Here is an 18,186-nt window from a genome sequence, read left to right on the forward strand (position 1 = left end):
TGGAATATTGTCATGGGCCTGCAGGAAGGGCTACAGATGAGGTCCCACAGCTTGATCAGTGTGGCACCATGCAGTCAGGTTGTTGTCATTCGTTACAAATGAAATTTGGACAGACTAGACACTGGTGCACAAGACCTCACAATTGAATCTTCCCATCAGTTGCTCTGCTGTACAAAGGAATTAACATATTATTCTGCACGTCTGAGTCCCACTCACTGACATCCATCAGGGTGGTCTACACAAAGAGTCCACCTGAGCTAACTTAGTCCAGCCTCCAACATACTAATGGCATAAAGCCATTGTTGTCTCAATACATGGGGCATGTTGGTTTCTTTCTGGTATTATCTTTCTTGATTCACATTCAACAACTTGTCATCATCATCTGTGCCCAATTAATTCTTTCACTAATGTGATGATTTAGCACTTATATATATCGGTTATTATGACAATTATTTTGCTGTAATTTATGTTACTAAATTAGAAAAAAATAATAAAACTATTCTTAATAATAACCATTATTCAGCTTCTATATTAGGCTATACCGATTTCCTATTAGTAATCTTAGAATTTATTGCCATTGACATTTATGAAGTCATGATACAGTATATAACGCCTGGTTATCATGTTTTTAGTCCATCCATCTATCCATCCACTGACCTCTCTTAAATGCTTTAATTTACAAAATTTGAATAAGATGTGTACATTATTTCACTTTTATTTGATCTAAAAAGACAGTCCTATAAAACTGAAAAAAAACCATGTATATATAAATAACACCTTATAATCCACATGTGATTCCAAAACCAGTTTAGTATTATTAAACATCAGTATTCACTGCCGGACATGTACACAGCGAGAGATTTTGTCTGAAAATCATTTTTTGGAGCGACAAATTCTTTTAGATACGGTTCTCTGAATTTCATTGTGGAAAGAATCTGAAGACCATTTATTCAAACGGACTCCTGTTCTCTATTTCCACATAAGAAAGGACACAGTCAAAGTTAGCCTTCTAACAAACAGTGAGGTTTTGTTCAGCGAATAATGTTTACAAAGCTTAAAATATTCTTAACCTCCAAACTGCCTTGTTACACAATAGTATGTGTACATGCAGGTATTGTCAGAACCCGACAGCGCTTAAAGAGGAGACCGCCACCCACCGCCAGAGATAGGATTAATTATGATAATATATTTCTTTCCCCCTTTGTCACTATAATGAATGGTTCCCTTAAAGATTTTTTTCAGTCATCTTTGTTCCTCTTCTGCCGAGGTATTGTAAGACTAGGGATAGCAGGTGGCAGTACAAATTCTATTGTCTTCAACAAGCTTTATGAGTAACCTTCGAATTGTTTTATGCTTCACCCTGTATTTGTTTCACAAAGTTTACTTTCATGTAGAAAAACTTTTGTGCACATTTCAGGGGTATAGAAGAGACTTTTGTATTATATACTAATTTGTCTTTAAATTGGCTTACAAAGTCTTAAGAACAATAATAAAATAATTGAAAAAATAAAAGTGTCATTCAGCAGCCATACAAATGATACTTTCATACAATTCCCCCTAAATACTGCAAAAACAGAAATAAAATGTTGGCAACATAACCGGTATGAAGTATATATTGACTAAGCTTTCAATAAATTTTAAAATAAGCAACTTCTTGTCAACTCAAGTAATATAATCTCCATTGCAGTTGAAAGCAAATAAGAACTTGCTCAAAACTGATCCTTACTCAAACACCCATCCATCTTTGACCACTTTATCCAGTACAGAGTCATAAGGGAGCAGGAGCCTGTCTCAGCAAGTAATTTGTGTAAGGCAGAATACACTCTGGACAGGACGCCAGTCCACCACAGGGCACACTGATACCAGGGCCAATTTGCCCAAAACATTACAAATAATTATATTATTGTTCGCATAACTCTATTATAAATGAACATTTCACCTCCCTGGCTTTCTTATGCTTACGATCAGTACAATGTTCTTAAACACAAAATCAACGACATAATTGTGAAGAGTGGAGGAATAAAATCACTGCACATGGGTTCCATCTTGCCCACGATCGCCTGCGAAGTCACTTTGGCATGTTTCACGTTCTCATAGCTTACAATAATACTTAGCCAATGTTTTCTTTTTTCAGCACATGACAAAAAAGTGGGGAAATACAGCATGCATGTCTCCCACCAGAGCCTTCCAGACCCGATGACTTGCAGGTCAGCAGCACCTGGACGCAGGTCAAGTGTGCTTATGGCTGTCATGTGGGTAATGATAATGCCCACACCTGTTGCCACTTGTCTGCCAAGAGACTGTGCGATGAACAGCCAAAACTGAGATGGTCATCCATTTGGTCTGAACTGAGGAGAGTCAAACACTCCTAGGATTTTTTGGGTAGATGGGAACGCCATGACTATAGCTGGGCACAGATGCTGGACAAACCAATCCAGGGAAAAACATTTCTCTCCATGATAGAATTAGATCTTGCCATAGAGACATACTCAGGGAAATATACTAAGGGAAAACCTCTTCTCCAATCTGTGATACGTCTTGCATGATCATAAGAAACATCTGAAAAAAATCTGACCCCGTATGCATTTATTTTTGAAGACTGAACCAAATATTGGGACAATCAAATGTAAAAATGACTAAACATTTCAAGTCATGAAATGAAACCAACCGTAAGTGGGGGGGAAAAAAAAGGAAATTTCTAAAAAACGGCAACTTGTTCTTATTTTGCCTTATTTTCTTATGTCATTTGTAAACTAAAATATTAAAAAAATAAAATGTGTTCATGTATATTTTGCTTTCGGTTACACATAAGAAAATCTGCAATGAAGAAAAAATATTACTTCTATTAAAACTTGTAGTAACCGCAGCTATAATGTATATTATTATAACCAGCTAACAAAACTATTGTCTTGTTTTGACAGGTATTAAAAATTTGGAAATCCAGAAAATCAATACCTTTCCTTTAGTTTTAGAATTTCAAGTATTATTTTCAATCACTTTATTGATCATTTATGCATCACAGTAATGCCTCATTATATAACCGTAATTTGTTCCTTGAAACACTGCTGAAAATGACCGAAAACTCGTAAAATAGAAATTAAGTTCCCATTACTTCCTGTGTTAATGCAGCACCAATCAGTACCCAAAGCATAGAAACAGTAACACTCCTATTTATTAGAGTAACATGCTTATAGTCATTAGCAAATGCATAAACTTTAGGTACTATCCTGTACTATATGCTCTTAACACACAAGCCTTCATTATAAAAAAAGTTTAAATGCAATAAAAAATAATAAGAAAATTCCTTATCCTGGAAGATGTGAGAAAAGAAGAAACTGGGCAATGCTTTACAAGAGCCCAGCTCGTAAGAGTGAAAATCTGCTTGATAAATGAAAAAAAAAAACAACATGTAGGAACTGTCATATTGGGTATAAACAAACACCCATATACTGTAGCAGTTGCTTGTAGAGTGAGGGACTGCTGGATTCTAGGCAGTACAGTCTCTGCTTTAGAGCTGCTTTCATTTGATTGCCAACTCATTTGTTAAAAGCATGTTGTTTAAGAGAAGTATCAAAAACTCCAAGGAACAATACTATCTATCATTGAAAATTGTACTAATGTGAAGAGAAGATGTGACAAACGGCCATGACAATAGTTATTAGTTATTAATGCGCCATAGATAGGCGCATCAACTGCTATATCAGTGCAGAGTGGCATAGGAAGGTGAATCCTAGCCAGTGTTTTATAATCTTCTGGAAGTTATCACAGACACGAACAGCCCACTCGCCCTCCACAGGCTTTGTGGAGCTGCGGTTAGCAAGTTCTCATTCTGCTGAAAAGCGAGCTTAAATAAGGTCTTTGGAGAAAGGAAAAAAAAACGAGGTAGTGGGGGCTATGCCTTTAAAAAAAAAGCCAGTGTGAAAGAGAGGAAATTAGTTTGTGCTTCAAGAACACAGGAGGCAAATTGAGGAAATGTTCTGTTAATGTGTAAAGGTCAGCAGCAAACATGCAGGTTCTTCTCTACTTGGGTGGCCTCCCAGATACGCGCCCCACCCTGCACACCCCCCTGCCCCCCATCAATACATGGGGGCAATCTCTTGTGCTCCTCTGGCAGAAACTTTGTCAGGCTGTCATTTGGCTGTGCTGACCATCACCATATGGGCAAAGCAGAGTCCTCTCCTTTTAATGGCCTTTTCAGAAACTCATTTCGATTATACTCAGCAACTTATTTCTATCCATTCTCCATGGCCTTGTGTTACTAAATACTTGGAAAATAACTCCGCACTTAGAGTAATTGCAAGTTTTCATGTATATTACTGTAACCAGCTAACAAGACTGTGTTTTCATGTGCAGTGGGCAAAGACTCTTTCTATATTCCGCAACTATTAAATATAATGTCATAGAAGTACTTTGCAAATTACAATACTAAGATATCAAGAACAGTGTTGCATGCAGTGTACATTTAACTACAAATTATACTATACTTTTCTGGAAATGTGAAACATTACAAAAAAGGCTATTTTGTTAATGAATCTGTACTGTAATTTAACACATCCATAATCAACTCGTTAAAGACACTACTCCCCAGAAGGCTGCACATAAATAATTATTTCATTGGTCCTTGTTCCATGTAGCATGTCTCATTCACGGAAAAGCGAATTCCTAAATGTCTGGGGATTAGTTTTAGGGGACGTTTTAGGTTACAAAATATTTCTGTAGTTATTGCATTTGTGTTGTGTGGATGCATACTGTTGAGAGAACATAAGGTTGAAAGGCAAAGCATTATTTGTTTCATTACTGAGTAATGGTATGCCATATTGTTATTCTTAGCTGTTTTCTATTTACCCTATGTATTGAAACATACATTTTTCTTATATATAGTCCCTTAAATACACAAATTCAGAAACAGTCTGTGCTGACATATGAGCAGGCAGATGACATACGATCCACAAATGAAGAACATGGAAGCATATGTCACATGCTGCTGGATAGGGTGGATGATGACATTTTCCAGCATGCAATAAAAGAACGATTTAACAAAATAATGCAAGTGTGCATGCGTACATATGAATTAACCATCTTTCAAGATGGTTGATAATTAACTTAGTATAAGATGAGTAGGTTGAAATGCAATGGAAAATAGACAGTGGTCAATGTGCAATAAATGGTCAATCAAATATCTAGTTCCCAAATGCATACTGTAAAATAACACTGGAAACCAAGATGAAAACCACCACAGAAATGGCAGTAAAAATAAAAGAGTGAATGAATATCAGTTGTGTGGTTCTATGCAAAGCAAGGCTTTTTAGAAAATTATTGATTGGTAAATAATGCAGAACACATGATCATTTTTTCAGCAGTCTAAAAGGCACATTAATTATGCTGTGTTCACAAAATACTTTGCAAAGTGGCAAAAAGCAGTAGCAAACAGCAGATCTTTTTTTTCCCAGCAGGACACTTTAAACACATAGTGTCTTTCTTGAAATAAGATGAGTAAATTAAAAACGCTTTCTTAGAAACAAAATCTCTCGTCATTCCGGTTGAACGCATTTGGTAAAAAAATGTTACGATGTGAAAATGACTCAGTTAATTTTACCCAGAATACACGAGCACGTTTTGCATTGAGATTTTTGTACTGTAGTCTTGTTGTATTTCTTAAATCAAATAGCACACTTGGGACTCAATTCAAGCAATGACTGGATGTACAATATATTGAAGTCTTCACAGACATGAACTAGAGGACACAAATGGAAACTATGTGGAAAATCATTTAAAATTGTGAACAGGAGGCACTTCTTTACCCAAAGACTTGTGGGTGTATGGAACAAGCTACGCAGCTTTCTTTCAAGAAAAAGTTTAATGAGATCCTTGGATAAAATTGGCTTCTAACTACTAAATGAATTTGATGGGCCAAGCACATTTCTTTTAATTGTGACCGTTCTTACATTCTGTTCTCTTCAGGAGTCACAAATGCTTTATGTCAAGATGGGACTGGCAATTTTATTCCACTATTTGACATTTTTGAAATAGGGAAAGATTCTCAGGTTACCAGCATGAGAGAATGCACAAACACAACATTTTTGGCGAGATGGAACAAAAAAAAATATTAGCTGTAGTGGGTTTAAATTTATTAAACCCAGGAAGGATAGATGGTTTCACTTTTACAATCTTAGCAAGAGTAGTAAATGCAGTGTCCAACACCGGACAGTAAAGACTGTATCATATGAGCATCCCTAAAGATGCAAAAGATGCAAGTCAATGTATATAGCTCAATCCTTAGTCAATGGTATTAATAATATTAAAGATATTTTTAAAGTATGAGCTTTGTATGAGCTCTAGGGCTAAAATAATAAATTCCAGGCAAGGAATGAAAGACTTGATTAAAAATTCTGCATGAAAAGAAGAACAGCACATGTAATTCTTTCAAGATGCAGTTAATGAAAAAAAACAAAACAACCAAAGGATAAAGAACAAAAAATATTCATAATTATCTCACTGATGACATGAAAACCATACAATTTAGCACAGTAACAATGTATGTAGACTTTCTAAATGAAACAATCATGTGAGCATAGCATCTTGATCAGTCTGGCCCTATTCGTGACTATGGAACTTCAAACCTGTAATTTAAGAGTTGCACTGGGGCAGGAAAGTCATAAATCTTAAAAAAATGTTAAAGTGACTCCTCTCTCCTGCATTTTCTGAAAGTGGGAGGGATTGCTGTTTCTTGTTGCAATCATGCTGGGTGGTCTTCGTTTTGTATACTTAGAAGAATAAATAAAATTAACCCCATTGTAGCCACCCGCTCCTCTCAGCAACAAACTCCACAAGGCTGAGAGACTGACGCCACACAGGAGGACTTGAGGAAGCAGCTCAGCTACACAGGTCACAAAGCAAAAAAAAAACAGCACTTTCAAGTTAACTGCCTTCTCAGCGTGTTTGAGAAATAAAGCATACTTCGCTATTTAGCTATGCAAGCAAAGATGGAATAAAGAATTCTGAGTAACACGGTAAAATATCTCAGGCAAATTGTGCAGAAGAATCACGAGGACTGAGATAAATAATTTTTCAATTTTATTGGCCTCCTTCACAATGTGTATAAAAAAGACTGCAGATAAAATACAACTTCAGAGCGCAGAGTTGTTAACTAGTGCATTAAGCTCCAGATGAATTGCCAGCTTTGAAGTTTTTGGATCTGCGGAGCGGGGCTTCTAGTGTCATTAGATCTCCATGAGTTGGTCATTTCCCACTATAACTTCATTGCTTCTTTCAGCTGGAAGAAAAGAGCAACAAAATTAATGTGCCACCTGAAGGCAGTGCAGCTCAAAATGATCTGGCAAATGTGGGCTTCCATATGCGAAGAAAGTTTCAAGTGAACTATGGTTTGCGACAACATTTTATAAGATTTTAATTTAACCCAGGAAAGCTGGGTGTCACATCAGCCTCATCCTGGACTCTCAGTCAGATGCAAAAAAAGCCACATGTTCTTTTTCTAAATTTACGGTATAAAGAGAAGTGAAGAACTGAGGTTTTGCGGGATTTTGAAGAGCTGGAACAGAGTAAAAGAACGAACTTATTCCACAATTCCATAATACATTTTAACAGGCCTCAAAGCGGCACTACAATGTCAATCCAATATATCTTTTAAGAGGCATATTCACATACAATTTCATTCCCAGATAGACTCTTGACATTAACAGCCTTGTTTCTGCATTTTATTTCCCACAGAAAGAAAAAAAAAATTAAAAATTATTATAGCCTGTCATCACAACTTGAATGGAGTTTAAGAAAATCTAAAACTGCAAATCCTTAATTGTTTTTTTCGGTCACACTATTTACCTGTTAATAAAGAAAGCAATAAAAATAACACATGCAGTTCTACAGAAGTTTGGCACTGCTTCTCCTGGCAGGATTCCAACATCAGATTACATAGCATTTCTATTTTTCAACAAGGCAGATTATTACTTAACGTAAAAGTGACTCCTGACTTGCGTCAAGAGATTTTACAGTTTCCTCAAATCAAGAACCCAAGGGGATCTGTATGATGCAAAGTATCTCAAAGTATATAAATTATACAAAATTATAGCTGTTGTTAGAATGTGAACCCTCCCTTAAAGACACTATAGTGACAAAAGTTATTTTATTGTGCTTTTGAAAGATGTGACTGGTTATTAAAACCAATTAATTAAGTCTAAAGAGACAAAGACAGCAGTACTTTGAAACAGTCAACATTCACATTCCCTATCTCTTTTGAGGCTCTCCCAATGGGTTATAATTAGTTTTGACATTCTGCAATATCTCACTTCCCAGAGTGAGTGGGAGTGAAAGCAAATAGACCAAGTGACTTCCACCACCCTGTCTGAGTCTGTTTTAGATACATACTGCAGCTAATGCATATTGCCTTTGAACTGTATAAAACACTACCAGAGGAAAATTACGCAAGATCTGTGGGCTGACATTATAATGCAATAAGAAATTATATTGCTTTTCCTTTTCGGCTCATGGTACAATACAAAATGTCAAGCCGCTTAGAGGTTCTGAAAAATGGGACTGACTTTTTGGGATTGTAGAGTTCTGGAAGATACCCATTTATTTGCTTTGATTTTGATGACAAACAAGAACTGCACAAAAGAGGGCTGTCAGACTGCTAATTTGATCATGCTGTGCCACTCAGTACACCTCTGTAATGCAATAAAGTGCCCGTTTGCTACATGAAGCTTTGCTGTACTGACGCAGGTTGAAATCCTTACAGGCCATCAAATCTAGGGAATGGAGGTGGTGGTGGGCGGGGGGGGGGCTTAAATTCATATAAAAAAGATTTTAGTGAAAAGGAATCTAAACAAAGGATGTTTTTTGTTTTAACAAAAATATATAGAGCATAAAACACCAGGAGAACAGAGCATCCCTGCACAACTCCAGCACCCAGAGAGTGCTTCTCAATGGCTCACAACGCACTTGACTTAATGTAGCGGCACCTGCAGATTAAGACCACCTGTCTTTAAAGTTTTCCTTCCCTCACAGGGTGGTCTTCTATAAACATTCTGATCCAAGCATCTCATACAAAAACATTAAAAGTTAACATTAGCCAATGTTAGTGCCGTTTATTTGAGCGGCAAACCTATACGGATACAGTTTTTTTTAATATACAGATCTGCTGACAAAATATCTTAAATTTCTAAATCAGCCTTCACTTATGATGTCAGGAAGATTTTTTTTTCCCCAACACGGTCGTACAGAGGATTAAGAACTGAATAGACAACGTTTTATTGCGATACAAAATGAGAAATAAAAGATCGAAAAATGAACAGCAAAAAATGAAAAATGAAAGACTGTTCATTAATCACGTTAACATTATTTGACCACATCGGTGTCCATTAACAACTTGTATGTGGCCAGATGAGTCCCTGATCAGAATTTGACCTTAGCTTTAACTGCAGTTCCAGTATTAATTTATTATACTTTACTCCTTGAGATTCTTGTCAATTAAGAATTTTAGAAATACACAAGCTTTGTGTTGGTTTGTGCTGGGATACCAATCCATGCAACTTTGTCTTTCCAGGCTTTTACTGTGATATAAAAGCTGGATTTGGGAGTAAAGAAGCAAGGCTTGTAATTTGGGATTTTCCGAAAGCCATTCAATTATCCATTGCCTCCAAGGTTATGCCTAGCTAATGAGATCCAGCTTCACCAGGGTAACCAGCAACACTCAACAGAAAAGGGATGTTGCAGTTTATAAGTGCACCCACAGTGAAGCAACACCCTGTTGTTCAGTCAATTAAGCAGAGCTGCCCCTGGACAGCTTAGTAGAGCCTCTGGCAGTGCTGGTGATAGAGAGGTTAGCGCTCAGGCCAGGACCACCATGAATTCAACAACCTCCCCACACACAGATACACAACCCCCTCCCTGCACAACCCCCCTGGTAGAATAAAAAAAAAAAGTTTACACAGACTCAATTATAGACAAGAACTTCATTTTTAATAAGCTATTAAAGCAGAATCAAAAGCAGTGGTTGGCAGTACATCCATGTGTCACTGCATGATGGGGGCACTGTGGTGCCGGTTTCAAATGAGGAGTTAAACATACACACATGGGGAAGCTCACTGAGGTAAGATTTAATGAAGACAAATGTCTTTTGCAGGTAATTATATAGAAGCAAATGTACATCCAGATAGTTTAAAGACAGGACATTTCCACACAATTGTTTTTCTGTGCACAACTATTCTAGTTATTTTGTTGACAGACCCCACAGGTATTCGTGCTTGGAAGATTATTTTTTTTAAATTGCACATTTCAAGCGCGAGAATGCTTTTATGTCAAATTTTTAAAAATGCTTTCCGAATGAAGGATGCATTTTTTTTGGACTCATGTATTTTGTGTCGCTCTTTCATATTATACATGAACTAACGATACGGAATTAAAATGTGCACTGCATGTTATCATTAGTACCAACTCTATCTTTGAACGTGATCAAATCAGTGACATTTCTTGGTTTCTAATTACTGATAAGAGACATGTTTTAAAATCTTACGTGTCTCACATTTGATGATGTCCCATATACTCAGGGGATGTAACTGTGTTCACTGTTTGGATATTTACTACTTAGCACATAGCCAACATGATGCCTCTTGATCATCTTATTCACCATAACAGACCCTGTTTTCAGTGAAATGCTGGAAATAATAAATCAAAGTAAATCATTAAAGTAAATTAAATACAGATACGACTCTGATAAGACTGAGGTTACGTTTACAGACTCCCAACAACAGCTGCGCAACACTCGCAATTTCAGTGTTGTTGGTGATGGGAAAGAAATGAAAGCCTTAAATTAAGCTGCTGTTATTTTTGACCCTGTGCTGTTATTCAGAACTCATGTTAGAAACGTCACAAGGGTACCTTTCCTCTTCTTGTGTAACATTGCCTGATTAAGGTCCCAGGTCTACCTGATGCTGAACTATTTAAATATGTCTGTATTTCATTCTGATTAGAGTACAGTAGCAACTTATTTACTCGGTATCAAACAGGCTTCAATATATCCAAAATGTTTTTATTGAACAAATGGACAAACCTAGATTGTTCAAAAATATTCTGAAATATCTAAAATGCCATCACCACACATGTAGTGAATCCAGCACTTCAGTGTTACAGCACTGTATTCAGTACCATGTATTACAGAAGCAGAACTCACCCTCTGGATCAATGCGTTGTCCACTTCCTATTAAACAGTACTTGATATCAGCACCTCTGCCTATTACAGCATTACTGCAGATCACACTCCCCTGAATGCTGCATCTGCAGAAGACAAAACAAACTATTAGATACACTGCATCACACATCAACCACCTCTGAAAACAATCAGCTATTAAGCTGACATTTTCCATTGCTCCTTTGCTGCATTATATTAAAGATTTTTTTTATTTCGATTTTTTGCCAGGGGTAGTTTTTACATTTTTATAGTTTTTAATTATGGGCACAGTAAGGAAACTGCCCTGATTCTCAACTAAAGTCATACAAGGTTATTAAAATCCAAGGCCAACTTAATACTGCTGAAGCAATTATTTTTCAGTATTCCAAGTCAGGTTTACAGTCAGGCATTTGTAGAACTTCAGCTCATAAATATTTTCTCCTTCAGTTCTGTGATACACAAAGATACCAGGTCTTTTTCAGTTCAAACACATTGCAACCATTACTTAAAAAACAAAGCTCAAACCTTTAAGGTTAAGAATATGTACATAACTTCTCAACCTGAGAATTATTACACAGATTTCAGCTGTATCGCTGTACAAACTTTTACCACACACAGATCTCCTTATTCCAATGGCTGTTTACTGCACTTAAAGAATAATATTTTCCTGGGATCGCTTTGGCTCCATAAAATTTTATTTGCAGAGTTTTATGTTTACACAAAAACCCTGAGCCAACTTTTTGGTACATGAACATATTTACCATGAATTTAGTCTCTTTCAAGTTTTGTTAATTGCACAGCTGAAGCTCTGTCCTTTATTTGGTTCTTTTTTTTTTCCAAAGACACTTTATACTTTTGCATTTTTAGTGGCCTTGTTTTATTTTTTAATGAAATAATTAGCATATATATTAAAGAAAAACACCACTTCAATTCCTGTTGTAAATGAACGGTATAAACCGCAATAAAATAACAATCACACTTGTGAGACGCCTGCCTTTCAAAAAAGTTCACAAGTGGCAAAAAAAACAACATCTTGCAGCATCACCCACTGCAAAAAGAAGCAACATATGTTTGTCATACCCAATCTCATTGCCACTGCTTGCCAGTTCAGCTTCCAGAACAGAAGTTAGTACTGCTTGACTGGATTCTTAAATAACCTTATCTTGTTACTTAGTGTGTTATTGAGTACTGTGTAATTCAAATTAATCTAATGCAATCATGTCATCTTTCATTAGTGTGTTCTACAAATTACTTTTCTTAAGGAAACACATTCTCCCACTAGCAAGGTGTGTTGCACAAGAACTACTGTGTATGTCTCTACAGGTGCAATAGTCAAACTATTTCCACTGATGGCTTTCGATGTCCTTTCTATGACTAGAAAAGGCCCGTTATACTACAGAAATGAAAGGAAAGAAAATACATAGCTAGATGTATAGCTCAGAAATACAATTCATCTCAATCAATGAAGAACGTAAAAACCATCACAATGTACTTTTTCTAAAGGGATTACGCTCAGAGAAAGGCAGGATTAAAGAAAAACAAAAATATTTGAATATTTTACAAGTACACTTCAAGATAATGAGTTAAATCAACCTGTCATATTATGTTTTAAATTAATTTTGCTTCATTATAACACATATATAAACCTTAAGTGAGGAAAACAGATTTATAAGAAAAAAAGATGAAAACCAGGATTCAAGAACCACAATGCATTTTTCCCCAGGAAAAGGCCAACATTTGCTTCCCGATTCAAACATGTTGAAAAGATACAGGAAAAGGAAATTAACAAGCATTCTGAAATTCTCAGTCCTTTAGTCTTCTAATACACAATAATTCAGATCGGAAAATGTCTCAACATCATGGGATACGAGCATGCTTCACATGTACCTCATTCATAGACAACTAATTATAAGGTGAGCCTAGGAAAGGGTTCTCCCGCGGAGCTTTGAGGAAGAGCGTGGCTAAGGGAAAAGACATGCCCAGCTGTTTCCACTGGCACCAGGGGCTTCCCTTCAGAAACCCAACCGATACAAACAGCGTCTGTACTGCCGGGGTATGTGTGGCAGATCCCTTCCATGCTTAGTGCCGCTGCTGTTCGCAGAAGCAGGTTTGTACTGGCAAGGGCACAGGAACAATCTATTCAGGTAGCCGATCCGAAGGGGGGCAGGGGGGAGGTTGGAGACGGGGGCTGGTGGAGTGGATGGCTACAGGAGATTACAAGGATTCTAGTTTGAAACAGAAAGACCACCTAAGAAGCTCTAGTGAAACACCACTAATTACTGACACTGTGCTCCTCCTCACCCTGGGCCCCCTCCTCCCCACCCACTTTGTAAACAAGCACTCCTAGATGCAAACAAAGGGCCCAAAAATGCAAGTGCTTTCTTTAACATGCCAGGGATTTGTTAATCCCCCATGTGGTTTTTTATGTTGTAAAAGAAACACTGTTTCTTTCTCTTTCTTTCATGAACACACTTTCCGCGTGCATTGAGGTCCCCTTTTCCACAGCGGCTTGTCCATAGATTCGACTGGTCCCCAGTGCCAAGTTTAAAAACTTGTCATTTCTGTTTAAGACACCGATAAGGCAGCTCCCATAAGGTAAGAGTTCATAATAATAAATATTTACTTTATATATGCCACTCATTGTGTTAAAATAAACGACCATGGAAAGTGCCTCATAAATGTATATAGACATTTATGTCACATGTTGCATTAGACACTAAGGAAGTATGATAGTCTGTCCAAAAAGAAAGCAAAGCTTAACTTTTCCCATTTAATCTACATATTTAAAAGTCAATAATAAGGACCAATCTCATTTTAATTTTGTTGTACATGTTCTTCACACAGGTGTTTATTTTTTGAATATCTAAACCACAAGTATGTACATATGTTTTCATGCATTGTTAAAATTAAACTGTCAGTAATGTGTATTCATATAAGGTGCCTGTTTATATATTGCATATTCTCTGTGCTCTGGTAAACTGCACTGCTAAAAGGCCACCCCTACCCAAAGTTCTCTCGCCTCCCTTCAGAACTTCAGAACTTCCATCTACTTCTGAGAGTGTTATCTTTGTAATTAGATGGTTAGATTACGATGCAAATCCACAATGTTTCAGTAGGACACCCATAATTGACCATCGCCTAAATGAGGGATATAAAGAATTTTCAGATTCTCCTTTGGAGGAAAGGTGTTGTATGAATTAATGATAGGAGATGCATCTACTCCAGTGATTATCAGAAGCCAGGATCCAAAGGTCACAGAGCCTCCAAGACCTCAATCCTTGTCTTAGTAGCAGCAGCCAGCTATGAGACCACCCTGGTAATTACTCTTTGCATCCTGAGCATTATCAGTGCCTTCTGTGTGCTTCATTGTATTAATGAAGTATTCATCAGTATTAAGATGGCTTGGAGACAATCGTCTAATTTATCAAGTGGAACAAATGCAAATTAAAAGAATGGCTTAGGTAATGGTTGTATAATATATAGAGCTCATCAATGAGTGTATCTACTGTTCTTATTTTGCTTTTAGCCCTGATTAAACCAGGTAACCAGCTATAGGGACAGTCCTTAACTTGCTATTATTTGACATTCCCAAGTGCTGAAGAATCCAGCTTTTAAATCTCTTAAATCGTTTGTGTGAACTGTAACAAAACCCAAAAAGTACATTTTTGTAGTCTTGGGTAATTGAAGATTGTGAAGTCTTATTATATGCAGTGTAAGCTCTCTGTTCCTGTGCATCTGTCACCTGGGCTATCAGGATCTGTCAGCACGGCCACAGCTCTGTAAATTACCTCCCTGGTAACAGCTTTCAGCTGTCTGTTGCTTGCCCCCCAACTCAGCAATGTCTGTCCATCAGCACTTATGTAATATTCACATTTTTCAAAAAATGTGCAGAGATGGAAATTAATTGCTCCTAAAAGGGAGGTGAGGATAGAATTATTTTTTAGCTTCTCTTGGGGACACTTCCTTTCCAATTTCATGTCCACAAACATTTTAGATAGTTATCATAAAGTGATAAAAAGGGGCAACTATGAATTCAATTATCTTATTATATTAAAACCTTAGCAAGATTAAGATGCCACACACACAAACTTTTCTAGGCAAATTGTTTGCTTTCTTACTGATGGTACCAAGTAGTTATGTTTTTGGTAACTGAGTAAGGAGCTTGCAGGCACATTCTGTACCAAAATAACATATACACAGGTTTTGTTTAACATACTACAGAATGAAATAATACAACAAGGACATCAGCAGAAATAAACTGTCTTCCTAATAATCTACAAACTCTAAGGCACGATACGTTGGAAGTCAACAGCATCTACAAAGACAGTAAAATTATTTGCAAATCAATATCATTTTCAAAGAAGGGAACTCTTTGGTTGCTCAAAATATGATTTTTGTCCTTGCAGGATGCTCCACCACTACTTTCTAAAAAAAATGTCTTTCTGCTTGCAAGTGCAATATTTGAAGTTATTAAAGACAACACAGTGGACAAATACAAAGTGTGAGGCAAGTTTAATGATCTTCTGAAGAAAGAAAATGTTTTTCTCCCCTGTATATTAACTCGCAGAGCCGTCAGGTGTGTAATTATACCAGGAAGTGTTTCTTTTCAAGATTATATGTGTGCAGTTTCTGATATTTTTCCAGAGCAGTAAATTCAGTGGAGCCCCCTGGTGGCAGATCTGGAAGCACAAGGAGTGCAAATAGCAGCCCCATTCATTTGCATACTCCCTTCCACCCTCATTCCATTGAACATGTCTTATGGTATAGTATGGTAGATATGCACAACTAAACTCCCTTATATATAAGAACTTAAGAAACAGGTATAAAGTGATAGATATTTTAACATGTATGTTGGGTAGAAAACATCTATAAAAAGTACGCTGAAGATAACAAAAGATCCCCAAAATATTAAGAAACATAACAGAAACAAAAACATATCTCCATATTGGCAAAGCAGTACTCAACGTCCTGAGGTCGTTGGGGACACAAGAAACAAGTTTCAGCCAGAGTGTGAAGATATTTTACTCACCCTTCCTCAATCGTAACCCCATTCATTATAATGGAGTTGATGATCTTCACCTTCTCCTTGATCAAGGCTGAGGCTCCAATAGTAGACCGTTTGATGGACGTTTCCTCGCAGACTTGACTGGATGGGCCAATGATACTGTCTGTCCCAACCTTCAGCAAGTAAAAAAAACAAGCTGACAAATTGCAGCATAAATGCAATATGAGTAGAAAAACTTAGAATAGAGGAATATCAAATGTGTTAATCCAAGTCTAAAAGGCTATCCTGTCCTGAACTTTGAATAAAACACTTACAATGAACACTTCTACAGGGGTTACTTGTACCGTAATGTTAGTTGATCTAGAGGAGATGAGTTTGCAGAGAACAGCTGGCAAACCTGACTGTCTTCATGAAAGAAGAAATAAACCAGGGTCCCTTAGTGGGTAGTTTAAGACATCCAATAAAGCCTACTATCTCCCAGACTCTGACTCACCATACTCAATTCAGAGATCACAGCTGTTGTATGAACCTGGGGCTCTTCGGAGAAGAATTTGGGAGCCTGGTGTAAAGAGAAGAGACAATGAACTGAGGAGTACTGTAATTCAGGGGGGATGCGGGGGGCAGGGTGTTACAATGACAACAATATAACTGTAATGGTTTAATTTCTTCAGCGAAGAATTCTTCAGTCGAGTACGCATGCTCTTACTAGGCGGTTGGCCTCAATGTATGCAGCCAGGGTGTTGACACGGTAACACATGCCATCTTCCATGATGTGCACATAGCAGCGCAGTCGGTCGCCATGGTAGGCATCACTCATGTCTCCCCGATGGTCGTTCCAGCAAGACTTGTCACGCGCGAGCTGAAGAAGATCCTCGTCTTTGGATGAAATGTAGATATCTGACAAATTTCAAGACATGCGAGATAATTCACCTGAACTTCCGCCACAGTCTTGTAATAATAATACCCTTACACTAATATAGTGCTGTTCTGGTCGCTCCACTCGAGCACTTTACGGGCAATGGGGAATCCCCTCCACCATCACCAATATGCAGCCCTACCTGCATGGTACGACGGCAGGAAAAGTGTGCCGGTACACTCCCCACACACCAGGGGAGCAGAGGGATGAAGCTAGTTCAGAGATGGGTATTATAAGGAAGCCTGTTAACAATGCTGCTGTTCATTGCTGTACTATTAAAACAAAACATCATGTCACGGTAAGTATTTGATTGAGTTTATATGCACAGTTCTAAGCAAAAATGAAAGAAATGATCAGTAATAACTGAGCTGAGCGCAGTACAGCCATTTACTTCATGTGACTGAGTAAATACTAACATTTTATCTATGTGTCTTAAAGTACCAGCCAAAGAGAAGGGCTGTCCAGCAGAAGTAGCTAATTTGCCTGCCGGGGCAGAGAAAACAAAACAGACACCAATTCCTTTTTAACCACCCCAGTGATTTCATACCTTAACAAAGGGCAAGTTCCTCAACAAAAAAAACTACATTTTGAGAAAATAACATTCCACATGATCACAAAAATCTTAACATGTTTTCCATATATTTTAAAATGATGCTGAAAGTACACATACTGTACATAGAAATAAGGAGTTGCTAAATTGCTAGCTGCAACTAAAACAATGGAGTGACAATATTAATAAGTGATATAAATATGTATTTTTGTTAATTTAAAAACATACAAATTAACACAGGTGGCACAATCCAGAATCAAATCCAGGACCCCAGAACTGTAAGGAAGTAGCATTAAATGTCTTACAATTAATATTAATTGAATAATTCCACAAAAATGCAGAAGACTGAATATGAAGAGTATGCAATAACTGGCTAAGGTATAAAAACAGATGTGAAATATAATGAAATTAGAAAAATAATAAATATTATGGGTCTGTAAGACCAGAATGTGCTCTATCAATCACAATTCTTGTGAAGCACTTTGCTCTTATCTCCTAATTACAAGTTCAAAGAGACATATTCTGCTTTATAA

The 18,186-nt window shown here is 37.1% G+C and overlaps 1 protein-coding gene across 2 annotated transcripts in view; it reads right to left on the reverse strand.

Moving 5' to 3' along the window:
* Nucleotides 1–7,061: 7,061 nt before the first annotated feature.
* Nucleotides 7,062–18,186, reverse strand: part of eif2b3 (eukaryotic translation initiation factor 2B, subunit 3 gamma) — a 35,229-nt gene continuing 24,104 nt past the window's right edge. For both annotated transcript variants that reach the window (XM_088598116.1, XM_088598117.1), the window contains exons 8-12: nt 16,894–17,084; nt 16,681–16,746; nt 16,212–16,360; nt 11,186–11,289; nt 7,062–7,273 (exon numbers count right to left, since the gene is read on the reverse strand). In XM_088598116.1, the coding sequence (XP_088454242.1) occupies nt 7,221–7,273; nt 11,186–11,289; nt 16,212–16,360; nt 16,681–16,746; nt 16,894–17,084 (563 nt within the window). In that variant the 3' untranslated portion in view covers nt 7,062–7,220. The remainder of the gene's footprint in view (nt 7,274–11,185; nt 11,290–16,211; nt 16,361–16,680; nt 16,747–16,893; nt 17,085–18,186) is intronic.

Source organism: Lepisosteus platostomus, chromosome 11 (assembly GCF_059453375.1).
Source record: "Lepisosteus platostomus isolate fLepPlt1 chromosome 11, fLepPlt1.hap1, whole genome shotgun sequence".
Lineage (NCBI taxonomy): Eukaryota > Metazoa > Chordata > Actinopteri > Semionotiformes > Lepisosteidae > Lepisosteus > Lepisosteus platostomus.